The sequence below is a fragment of the Sesamum indicum genome, linkage group LG2, assembly GCF_026168435.1.
Source record: "Sesamum indicum cultivar Baizhima isolate 11 linkage group LG2, ASM2616843v1, whole genome shotgun sequence".
In the NCBI taxonomy this organism is placed as follows: Eukaryota; Viridiplantae; Streptophyta; class Magnoliopsida; order Lamiales; family Pedaliaceae; genus Sesamum; species Sesamum indicum.
Window position 1 is genome coordinate 18,349,145 of NC_142658.1, and position 12,383 is coordinate 18,361,527.

The 12,383-nt window shown below is 34.1% G+C and overlaps 2 protein-coding genes across 4 annotated transcripts in view; both read right to left on the bottom strand.

Moving 5' to 3' along the window:
- Window positions 1-3,870, bottom strand: part of EMB2458 (FtsH extracellular protease family) — a 28,574-nt gene extending 24,704 nt beyond the window's left edge. The window contains exons 1-2 of one of the 3 annotated variants that reach the window (XR_016064118.1): window positions 2,790-3,870; window positions 1,098-1,569 (exon numbers count right to left, since the gene is read on the bottom strand). Coding sequence is in view for 2 of the 3 variants with exons in the window: in XM_011072145.3 (XP_011070447.3) it covers window positions 1,098-1,569; window positions 2,790-3,727 (1,410 nt within the window). In the remaining variant the exon portion in view is untranslated. The remainder of the gene's footprint in view (window positions 1-1,097; window positions 1,570-2,789) is intronic. The other 2 variants (XM_011072145.3, XM_088877954.1) reach the window with 2 other exon arrangements.
- Window positions 3,871-4,661: 791 nt separating this feature from the next.
- On the bottom strand, window positions 4,662-8,952 carry LOC105156102 (E3 ubiquitin ligase BIG BROTHER-related). Its single transcript, XM_011072146.3, has 7 exons — window positions 8,455-8,952; window positions 7,523-7,856; window positions 7,362-7,417; window positions 5,966-6,007; window positions 5,765-5,886; window positions 5,530-5,638; window positions 4,662-4,962 (listed from the first exon to the last, which is right to left on the bottom strand). Exons 1-7 carry the CDS (start codon window positions 8,653-8,655, stop codon window positions 4,915-4,917), a joined length of 912 nt encoding a protein of 303 aa, XP_011070448.1. The 5' UTR covers window positions 8,656-8,952; the 3' UTR covers window positions 4,662-4,914.
- Window positions 8,953-12,383: the final 3,431 nt, after the last annotated feature.

The following is a 12,383-nucleotide window of genomic DNA, read 5'->3' on the forward strand; positions in this document are numbered from 1 at the left end:
CGCTCCTCCAAATATAGGTTCTATGTGTCCAAGTAGCCGAAAGGTTGGCCATCAGAATTCAGAGAATGATCCCGTCTCTATCCCAAACCCCAACATTTATGACAAAGAGGAACATGAAATGAAGTTTCCCCTAAATATATCAAACAACTGCCTTGATCTTACAAGGGGAAAAAAGATATAGAGCGCAAACATATGGGGACAAGGTCTTATGAGGCCTATGCTCTTGCAATAAAGCAATCAATCATATTCACTTAAGATCCAAAAACTAATGGAACGACTTAAGGGGCTTTCTCTATTTCTTTAAATCTATAACTTTGAAGACAAAGAAATGGTAACTACGGAATAGACATGAAAACATAAAATTGTTGCCTGTCACAATTTACCTTGCCCTCCAAATCTACAATCAGTAGGAGAAGTCAGAGATACCATACTTAGATTAATAAAAGATCAAAACTGCAAGTACAAAGATTCCGTGAAACTGTGGCACCATCAATTTGTTGAAATTGGGAGGATGTCACTAAAACCCAGAATATTTAACCATGCACAAAAATGATGATCGACACGACGATGGTTCCATACGGGATAAACAACGATGGGGCTTGAGAGCAAAGAAAATCATCATTAATTAGGGCAAGGGTAGGAGCAAAAGGCAACAAGGCAGCAATAGCTACATAAGGCAGGGCTCAATAGCTACATAAGGCAGGGCTCAATAGCTACATAGGGGAGGAGGCGGATAGAGGCATAAAGTATACTATAATCAAGCAGCAGCAACCAACAATAACATCCAGGATAAGACTTGATGAAAAAGAGACATTTAATGACATCATCACATGGTTCTTCATATGTCTAAGCGGGAAAGGTTCAGGTGAGGTTAAAGGATAGGCATGGCAGTAGACAGTTGCATGAAAGCAATATCTAAAAATTGCAATTATAATCCACATGCAAAACAGAAAAACAAAATACAATGAATTGCACCAATATATGCCGAGGAGACACTATAAATGATATCTTTTATCAAGTAAAAGATTATTCTACAGTTATGATTCAACAAAAACAAAATAAGTGCATGAAAAAATCAAACTCTACGGAAGATTTACCTGTCTCTCAGCCACATACTTTTTACCTAGTTCAGGATCTTCTAGAAAACTTTTCTTAAGGTCCATCTTCACATCCTCTCTCCATTTCTTCCAACCATGAAGTAAATGGAGGCTCGCAGCTTTTCCGCTTACTACCTCCTTCCTTCCAAACATCCACTTCAGCTCAATATCTGGATAACCCTTGACAACCTCATCTGGTGGTGTGATTGCAATATAACGTCTTTCCTCACCATGTTTCTTCATAGTCTTTCTAATTTGAGACTCCAGGTTCTTTTGCATCTCTCTTGAATCTCTAAGTACTTTCTGTATCCGAAGAGCAAAATCAGTTGAATCTTGGCCAGAGAGAGATTCCATATCCCCATTGACCACAACACTGGGTAAAATAATTTGCTCTTGCAACTGCCTATGCGCGTCCTGCAGTTCTTTCCGAATCTCACCTTTAGAGAGCTTGGTAAAGGAGGGTCCTGAGGCACTGTGAGCTCATAAGACCAAAAGTAAGCAGCAAAAGTTGGTCAGATCCGAGCATGGAATACCAAATATCACGCAATGTACACTTACTATGAAGAATATTGGAACTTCAAAATGCAACAATGAACACCTTGGAGTGAATATTGACATTTAGGCAATGTACGTAAAAAAGAGTAAGATTAATAAATGAGAAGATTCACTTTTTAACTAATCTCCAAGTCATATTAGATGGATTCAAGAACCAAAAACAAAAAAGAATGGAGAGTATTTTTTATGAGACCACAGAAGATTGCCTTGACAACTCTAGATGCAGAAAAGAGATTAAAACTGGCTGTATTCTAGGGTTTCCTTTTTTTAGGAAACTACTAACCCCCACGTGCAAAGAAGTTCTGGATGATGTAATTTATCATAAATAACAACTTATAAGTTTTAGAAATGTGCAAGGATTCTTTTCAATTATTTTGAAATTCTTCATGAATTGATATAATATGAAGTGCACACTATCTGATTGCTTTCTAGCTATTTTAATGTTACTCATGTATCAAACAGGATTGTTGACTTTTCTAGTAACCAGAACATCTTAAAGCCAGATGTTTCAATCATTTAAGTTACATTTACACAAAGTATCTTTGCAACGTCAAGATTTCAAAATCAAATATGGAAAATTACACTTTTTTGCAATAATTGGAGTCAAAAGCAATGCAGGATTTTGTTTGGTGAAATTGCCAAAGAGCCAAGTAAGAAGGCAAGAAGAGAGAAGAGTGAGAGATTAATTTCAATCTTATATAATTGTCCTACGTCAAATGATTTCTTGCATTCAAAGACAAGAAGACATGTGAGCCATTAACTTGCACTTAAACAGGACGTTCAGCTTCTTTCTGATAACTCAGAATTTAAACTGGCCTCAAGATTCATGTCTAAAGACCAGAAAGATGAAGTCAACCTTGAATAAAAGAATAAGCTAACATGATCCAATCGACAAATTTGTAAGTTGATATATTTCGAGAATATGCAACTCCAGCAAAGTAGAGACAACAATTGAATCAACTTGAAATGGGCTGACAACACACACGATTCAGCTTGTAGTTCGTCAAAGAAGCTGAAATGGAACATGAAAAGGAGGGAAAACTATATTGAATCCCACTGATTCTTTATGAAAACTTCATCACACAGTATGCAGGCACTTATCATGATAATAAAAATTAATTAAGGAAGTTTCTTTACCTCTGAATCTTAGGCCTCCTCATTTCCCTTAAGAAGTCCTCAACCAGAGCCTCACATTCCCTCTCAATAAACAAAAGCTCTCTCACACCAATGCTAAATGCCATGGTTTCTTTCCACTCAATCAGGTCTTCAATATCCCAAATCCTCTCCAATATGTCATTATACTTTTTCTCCCAACTCATCCTCTCATCCCTCAACCTCTCAATCCTATCACCACCGCCTTTTCCAACCCTCAGCAAATTCTCTTCTTCCCTCAGTGCCTTGGATACTTTATCCAAAATTTTCTCGGAACGGTCCATTAGCTCTTCCTTTTCCCGCTTCAAAGTCTCCAACTCCGCATGAAGACCATTCATTATCTCTTCTTGCAGTGCCCTCTTAGTCATCTTGACCTGGTTCAACCCTTCCTCAACGTTCGTGTCAAAGTCTTCCTTCCCCGCATTTTTCCCCTCCTCAATTAACCTAAGTAGCCTCGACACATCCTCCAACAACCTCCGTGTATAACGCGAGTACTCGTGACTCTTTTCCTCATTCTCTTCACCTAGAACTAATTCGCTCCCGGCTGCAGGAGGGGCGGCAGCAACCGCAGCCAAAGCAGGCTTCCGAAACCCAAAAACCGGACAGAAAAACCCAATAACAACACAGAACAATGCATAAGCAATCGGCCTGGCAAAGGCAAGTGCATTGTGTTCGTCGTTACAATGCTTCAAATCATTGGATATGATTCTTGGTCGGTTGTCAACCTTATTGTCATCAACAGAACACCGGACAACTCGAAGCGCAGCCGGAACTCGAAGCGGGTGTAGGGGTGAGAATGATTTGACAAAGAATGAGGAATTTCTAGGACAGGGAATAGATTTTGGTTTGGGTTTAGCGCAGTTATGAAGTGGGAAATTGAAGAGAATGGGGGCCTGAAGGGGCGAAGAAAGAGCGGAAAACATCACCACATTTGGTTGGGCGTTTGCTGTGCTCCGCTCTCAGAATTCTTGAAAGAAGGGGATAAGCCCTCTCCTCTCCCGGGGCTTTGGGTTTTTGAACAACAATAAGTCCAGTTGTGATTGACGATTTCCTTCACATGAAGTTGTAACTCGGGGAAAATTGCATTTCTCATCGGCTATTTCACTTTTGATCATTCAGTTTACGGTTTGGCACATTCTGATTTTTTTATAAAATAAAATATTTGTTTTTCCAAATTTTCATATAAAATCTTTTGATTCGCGGCTAGACATTTTTTCTCGGCTCTAATTTATTAACGGAATTTTGTCAACTTTTTATTTATTTTTTCCCAAAGTTATGAATAAAATATACATCAGTTATCTTTGGTAATGTGCATGCAATCCGTAATATTACACATTATTCTAAATATTTTGTTTAACAACAATCGATGATATTACTCTATGCACTACTGGTACTATACATTAATCAATTTAATTTTCATAGTATATAGTAAGTATTGATTGCTTATTCTTAGTTGTATTAATGCTAGAATATGATATAATAATTCCAGATTTGACAATCATAATGCATGAGTTAGCATTTTGGTCTAGAATAATTAAGATCAAAATGGATATTACTTATTTTTATAATTATTTCATATGTTTCTTTAATTTTAACATTTCCGTATAATGTCAGAAACATTTCAAGAAAATTCTAATACATAACAAATCAAGACACAATTAAAAACCAAACTTTAGTCCGTGATCCAATGTTATATTCAGTCTTTTCCAAAATTTAAGAGAACCTATGCATTGTTTCCTTCTTTCTTTTCCACCCTGATTAAAACTTACAGAACTATGCATAATGATTTACATACATTATTTTATCGAAAACATAATTGCCCATCAAACAGAAATATTGGTAGGTAGGAAAGACACATGCACGATTAAAAGCTCTGAGCCCTAAGTATTGCTAAAAGTAACCAATGACCACCAAAGATTGTGGTAGCAAATATTCAATGTGGCTAATATATTTCAGTCAGAACAACCAAAAGGAATACAAGTAGTTCAATAGTGAGTTCATCCTTTTATGCTGTTGACGGTTTTGACAATAGACGCAAACAGTAAGAGCTGCCGGTTATTTGCTCTGCCCCATTTCATGCAAAATATCTTCAGCTTGCTGATGGAGTATGCTAGCTTTTTCCTGAAGTGGAGACTTCAGCACTGCATACAGGACAAACCTACACAATGTGGGATCATGTCTCGGTTATTTCTTTCTTTGACATCATGCATGAAAATGAAACATTCAGAAAGCAAAAGCAAATGAAACAAATGGAAGGAAGAGAAATCGTTTCATGCATTAGACTCCTTATCCACCAGGGGGGAAACAGAAAGGAAACATTTCAACTCATGACATTTGCTGTTGCTGCTAGCATCTTTGACCGTTCACCACAATAAAGACTGTACACCAACAAGTATATATTTTGGGAAACATAATGGAATTCTGTTAGAGCGCATAAATATAATTATTTAATAAAGCAAAATTAGTTCCATGAGATGCTTAATTTTCCTTTAGCAATCACAGCAGATGATGCAATTTGTAAAATAGTACAACTAAGAAATTGCAGTTGCCAGCCTAGGAAATTGGCAAATCACCAGTCTTATACCACATGGTAACTCGTTCAATATATCTTTCAGTTCTTCATGTACTTAATGTTATCTTACCATAACCAAAATTGAAAGAAGCGCCCTGGCACGAGAGCCCCAAGACAGTATAATCAAAAAAGCATCATTTAACAAGAATAAACCTTGTTTATTTGCAACCAATTGTTAATGCACTCTGAATGGTATGAATGTTTGCAGGAAAGAACAGTCAAGGTGTCTCCATCCTCATAGTCCAACCTGCATATAACACAGCTGAAACACAAAGGTAAAATTTTGTCAGCATATTGGCATTATTACAGGGAAGACATATCTGGTGTGCTGGGGAGTTGAGAGGTTGTAAAATAATATTGTTTGGAAAACAAAGACAAGTTTACTTACGTATCATTACTCCCTTCCTGAATGCCTTGTGATTTATAATTTATGGAAGGCAAGGAAGCAATTGTATCTGCAGAGAGACCCCTACTTTCTGTACCAACAACATCACCTAGTGCAAGCAACTCCTGCAACATAATGTCAACGATGAGATCAATGTAGCGTGGGCTGAAGAAGAGAGAAAACAGGATTGAAATCCTAAATTACCTCATATGACAGTTCATCAGGATCAACCTCCTCCCATGCATCCTAAAGATTTATTAACATTTTCAGGCATGAACTTGGTGACTAATTTCGAGCAAAGAGTTGCTAAGATATAAAGGCATAATTCAAATGAATTTCTTGACAACAAGCAGTCATTACAGAACATAAACAAAAGAACAAGAGATTGAATCAAGTGTCAATACTATTTGCAACTGCAAGTAATAACTTAGCCACCACCATACCAGTTAAAGCAAAGAAAAAACACTCGTCACCAAGAAAGGCCACCATTTAGGAATAAGTTCAGTGACTTGAAGTAGAAACAATCTCAATTAGTCGTAACAACAATAATCCAGAATAACAGTGTTGACTGAGGTGAATCAAAGCCCCTTAAATGATTTCATAGAACATAGAAGGTGAAAGTTTAAATAGCAAGGCACTTAGATATCAGCATTCAAGCCATCTATAAAACTGATGTATAGTTTCCTTCACATCCAGACCACTGATGATTATTTGATCTTGCCTGGAATGCAATCCTAAAGAATCTAGTGAAACGTCTCAGTTTCCCACTAGTTCAATGTTATCCTTGAAGTCTATCGTTGAGTATTCAGTACAAGTTACCTCTCTCCCCTCCCAATTTTCTGCCTGTTAGGAGTTTAGCTTAGCCTTTCACCCTATTCTTCTCCTCCTTTCCTGCATTACTGCAGAATATCTATTGATATATTCACATTTCGCATTGCCTTCTTCCTAAGTATTAAGACTGAGAAGGATTCTGCAGAAGTCTGACTGTCTGAGGATGATATATTTTCTTGCAACATCAACTTATCCAGTCAACAATATAAACACAAGATAAGCCATTCAAACTAAACTAAAAAAGTTATAAGTGTGGGCCGTTAGATTGGATTCAATATTTTGAAAAGCCACTACATTTATCACAACAAACTTAAACAGCAGAACACACATTATCAGAACGTAAGTTCAGACAATAAATATAATTATATCAAATCCTCTCACGACGCACGCATTAACACCATCTTGGATATTATTATATTTCAGATGTACCAAAACTTTCATAAGGCCACTAAAACTTGGACAGAACACACCATTGGGTGTTAATCAAATTAAAATCTTCTCACGGAATGAACAAAATTTGGCGCTACAGTGAGCTTTCTAAAGGTTTTTTGGTTCATAAACTAAATTAGAACAAATATATATGACGAAGTCCAGCATACAGAAACTTCCACCATCATTTTACATGAACACTGCAGGATGGGAAATTATAAGGTCAAAACCAGAAAGAAACTTCTTATTCCAGCGTCAACATTAAACTCCTTCATAACCATCAGCGGAAAACATTAATATCATGAAATAGGAGATAAGACCAAAGGCAGAACATACACACCTGAGGATTACCATCATGCTCATCTAACTCTTCCTCTTCATCTTCCCCGACAACCACTATAGAGAATGATCAGAGAAATGTCAACTATCACACAATACTCAGACATCATAAAAGGAATAATAACAAAATGAAGAACTAAAAAATGTCAATTAGACTCTCACTTCCATTTATCCCAGCCAGGGCTAACAATCTGGCTGCCATTTCCCGTTCTTCAGCATCTTGCAAGGCTCTAGCATAGGCCTCATCACTTGAAAAGGCAGAGGGATCCAATTCAGCATTTTGGGTATCTTCTGCTTCTTCAGCATGAGCATGCACATCGAATGCATCTTCTGCATCATCGTCTACCTCCACATCAGAACCATCGTAATCCTCTTCACTGGCATCATCAAAATCATCATCATCAGCCTCATCTTCATGTCCATAACTGTCAGCTTCCCAACTTCCATAATCACTGCCATTTGCAATATCCATTCTCAACATCATATAAGCTCTTTCCTGTCCACAAAAACCAATTTCGATAAATCTTTGATCATAATAGTTAAAGTGAAAACCAGGGTACACCTTTATTATTGCTCAGACTACAAATGAGTCACAGTCATTTTCATCTTGGGCTAGGAGGTGAAGCTATATAACCAACCGCATACCAACTCAATCAAAAATCCATAAGAGTTATATAGAGAAAAAACACTATGAATCAAGCGCCCAAAAGCTAAATCGATTTCAACAATTTTGATACTAATTCCTGAATAAGCAAAAAACTGCAGAGAAAGATGGGCGGGTAACCAGATAATATTAACGAACTCATGATCAGAAAGGACATTTAAACGCAGAGAGGACATGAATTGGGAATCTTAAATACAACCAAAAGGAATTCCAGCTGCAAGACATAGTACTCGGGGAATTAACAAAGTTAGAACACCACGATTAGAGAGAATTGCATCTATTAAGTAGAAGTCATAAATACATGTCGAATAAACCCTAAAAAGAGAGAGAGAGACATTTCTAATTGAATAAAATCGATATAGAATTTGATAGTAAGCCGCCCCCCCCCCCAAAAAAAAGGAAGGAAGAAAGGAAACCTAAAAAGCAAAACCTGTTCTTGGAGAGTCCGAGCAAGGGCAAGATCCGCATCTACTTGACTGAGGTCCGTAAACGGAGTTCTCTGGCGGCGATTTCCAGCACCATCTCCGGCATTCTGCGGATTATCGGTAGGGTTTTGTTGCGCGTCGGCGGCAGTGGTGGTGGTGGTGGTGGTGGTGTTGTCGGCGTCCGCCTTGGCATTGGAGTTCTCCATTCCTCCACAATAAATTGGAATCGAAACAATCCCTAATTGCAGAAGTAAGGAAAAACGAACTGAAACGCGGGGCGGGGAGCGGAATGATAATTCGAAATTACAGGAATTTGAGCAACCGATTTTAAGAATAATATGAGAGAGAGAGAGACGTAGACGAAAGCGGTGGTGTGCTTTTCGAGTGTTTTAAGTATTATTTGAAATTGAAATCGATTCCTCTCTCTCTCTCTCTCTCTCTCGCTCTCGCTCTCGCTCTCGCCCACCCTCTCTCTCTATTCTATATATCTTTCTCTTTTATTTATTTTCGACACACAGAGGCTACTGCTTTTGTATGCATTCTGCATGAGATAACTATCGGATCTGAAGCAATTAATTATCTTTTTATATATTAAAAAATATTTTTTAAAAAATAATTGTTTTGAATAATTAAACAACTATTTTGATATTTTGGGAGTAATTATACATAAACTTCCTATAATTGAAAATTACATCTAGTACCCATGATATTTACTTTTGACTAATAAATAAGTTTTTTTGTTAGTTAAAATTAATCGAATTTGTTAATATTAATAAAAAATAAAAAAATCTATATTTACCCTCAATTGACTTATTACTAACTTACAGTAGGTCAAATAAATCTTTTTCATGACAAAATTATTCTCATACGTCTTCACATATTAATGTATGTGAGGAGATATATTTTCACCGTATAAGGGTAGTTTAGTCCGAAAAAAATTATTTGACCTGCAATAAATCTGTTTTAAGTCAATCAAAAGCAAATATCAATTTTTTGGTTAATATTAGCAAATTCAGTGAATTTTGACTAATCGAGAGACTTATTTATTGGATGAAAACAAACCTCAGGAGTGCTAGATGTAATTTCTCAAATTACATAATATTTACGTATAATTACATCAAATCTCAAATAAGAGAAGTGGAATCATCCTTTAAAAAAAAAAAAAAAACACATGGGATAGCAATGAAACCTTGGAAAAAGAAGAAAAACTTAAATTTAAACATGATAATACAGACTTAGAGGGTGTTTCGATAAGTTTATAAGCTATTGAAAATATTTTATAAGATGTTTGGGAGCTTATAAAATGCAATAAAATATTTTACGAATATTTTAGAAAAGAAAAACTTATAAATTCTAAAAATAAAATATTAAAAGCTTATAATGAAAAAAAAAAAAAGAAAAAGCAAGAAGTTGCTACTTATTTATAAGATTTGAGCAAATCCCTTCAAATTAATTGTAAAATTGCTATTGTTAATATCTTATAAGTGACAATGTTTTATTTTATTTGAACGCTTCATGGACTTATTTTTAGAATAAGATTTAATACCTTATGAGGTTTAAAATATCTTATAAGATGTATGAGCTTATAAGATCGTTTTAAATAAATTTAACCAAACACCCTCTAAGTACAATCCATTTTTTTTAAAAAAAAAATTTTGTAAGTTCATTAATTTTAACACCCTCGATATTTTGTTAGTATTCAGTTTTATTCTTCATAAAATTGATTTTTTTTTTTTGGTCGCAAATAAACATACTCGTCACATTATTCTAAATTCGTACAATTTCGTGGTTTTTTTTGTCATTATTACAATATAAGGTGTTTATTCATTATATCAAATACCCTAACATCGTCTTATAAGTTCTAACATCTTATGATTCAAATACTTTAAAAACTTATTAATATTTAATATTTTTTAAACTTTTAAAATATTTTATAACATATACTTATTTATAAGACAAATAATATTAGCCAAACTCAATCACATTTTGAAATAAAAAAAAAGGTGATTTCTATGAACACTAAAAAAAATATAATTTTTCTCTACGATTAATTACTATAGCCCAAAGAAGAAAATCGTGATAAATACAATCAACTACGATTTTTGCAATGATCATTAGCTGTTGTTTCTGCATGTGTGGTCAAAACATTAGCCATATCCAAACCGTGGCAAATATTTTGGCAAAATGGCTGAAAACCATGACGAATATTGATTACATGTGTTAAAATTTTAAACTTTTACTTTGATTTTATTTAATCATGATTAATACTATTATTTTTTAAGACGTGATCATTTATAGTGTAGCGAAAATTCAATTTTTCTTTTAGAATAGGTTCAAAATCTCAATAATTACATCCTCATTATTGCTTCCAACATACAAACATTTGAAAATATATAATCATAGTTTGGGATATTTTAAAGATATGATAACAACAAAAATAAATATGACACAATTATTTTTCAATAATTCACTTGAGTTAATGTTTCACCATTTAACAACTCATATAGCAGTTAGAAATGTAAACGATAAGAACATTTTCACCATAAAAAATTGGTCATTATTATGAGGAGGTTTTTTGTTACTTTTTATTTTAATTGCAACTATATGCATAATTTATTTTGGGCCTAATTTTTTTTAAATTAAATCAATCCTAAATGGCTTTGGTCCTCTTTAGGTGCTCTATTATTTTAAATGGTTTATATGTCATCATTAAAAATTATGAGTTTGAATCGTATAAAAGTGAATATTTATTTGTATAATTGAAGTGGGGGGGGGGGGGAGAGAGGGGTGGAGTTGTTTTTTTTATTTTTTGTATAATAATAAATTTTTAATAATTTTGAATTATTTATATATAATATAAATTAAGTAATTTGTTTAATCCAAATTTTTTAGTTTTTAAAATCTAACAATTGGTCAGATCTGTCGATTGTTATTTAATAAAAAAAGATCAAACGGTTATTAAAATAAAAAATAATATATAATAAAAAGGCATACCGGCCATATGAAAAAAATTAACATCGTTAAGCCAATTAATGAAAAGAGGCAAGTGAGCTACGTTTAATAAAACACAGGAGAATGTTTTGCCTATTTTTAAAATATAGAGAAATTTTAGCCGAATTTTTAAAACACATGGAAATTTTATGCTATTTAGCCAATTTTTCTTTTGCCTATTTTGGGCTGACATTTGCAACGGATATTGTCACATCTTTCAACAGTTGATCGTAAATTTTGTCATAAAGTTTTCACTATAGTTTCCGTACATTTTATACTGCATTATTTGTAAATATTGCAATTTTACTTCCTGTATCTAATATAGGGAGTGATAAGTTTAATCCTATTATAATTGAAATTGGCAATTAAACTTTACAATTCTAAAAACTAACAAATTAAGGACAAATTTTTCCGTAAATTACAATCTAGTCAAAATTTGTGACTATCTCGAGATGGGAAATCATTTGGTAACGACGGACATAATATTGCGACAAAAATCGCAACAGTCATTTCATCCGTAGCAAACTTTTTTGGTAGTCGACGAGCATTGCAATTACATAAGTTGTGACGGTTTTCTTGGTGGCCAACATTTCCCTCCTTAATTAAAACGGGCAATTATATTTACAAGGAGTTAAATTCATTTTGACCTCCTATGATATATAAAAATATTAAAAAAATTTAATATAAAAAATCACCCCCATGTTACGAATAAGTAATCACACCGTCCCTGGTCAATTTGAGCATATTTTTTTAGAAATAATGACTAAAATACCCCTTTTAGCCAACTGGTCAAACTAGGTTTTTTATTAATATATAATTATTTTAATTTATAATATATATAATTTAACAGTATTAAAATATTTTTATAATATATATAATTAAATTAATGTGTGTGTTTAGACTGACTTTTCACAATTCCTTAAAATGTGGTGAGAGTAAACGT

Excerpts from the sequence above, each read along its gene's own strand:
- LOC105156102 (XM_011072146.3), bottom strand. The coding sequence starts at position 8,655 with ATGGAGAACTCCAATGCCAAGGCGGACGCCGACAACACCACCACCACC. Across the intron at positions 6,008-7,361 it reads AGCATGATGGTAATCCTCAG|GATGCATGGGAGGAGGTTGA; the intron begins GTGTGTATGTTC and ends ATAAATCTTTAG. Across the intron at positions 5,639-5,764 it reads CAGGAAGGGAGTAATGATAC|CTGTGTTATATGCAGGTTGG; the intron begins GTAAGTAAACTT and ends TTTGTGTTTCAG.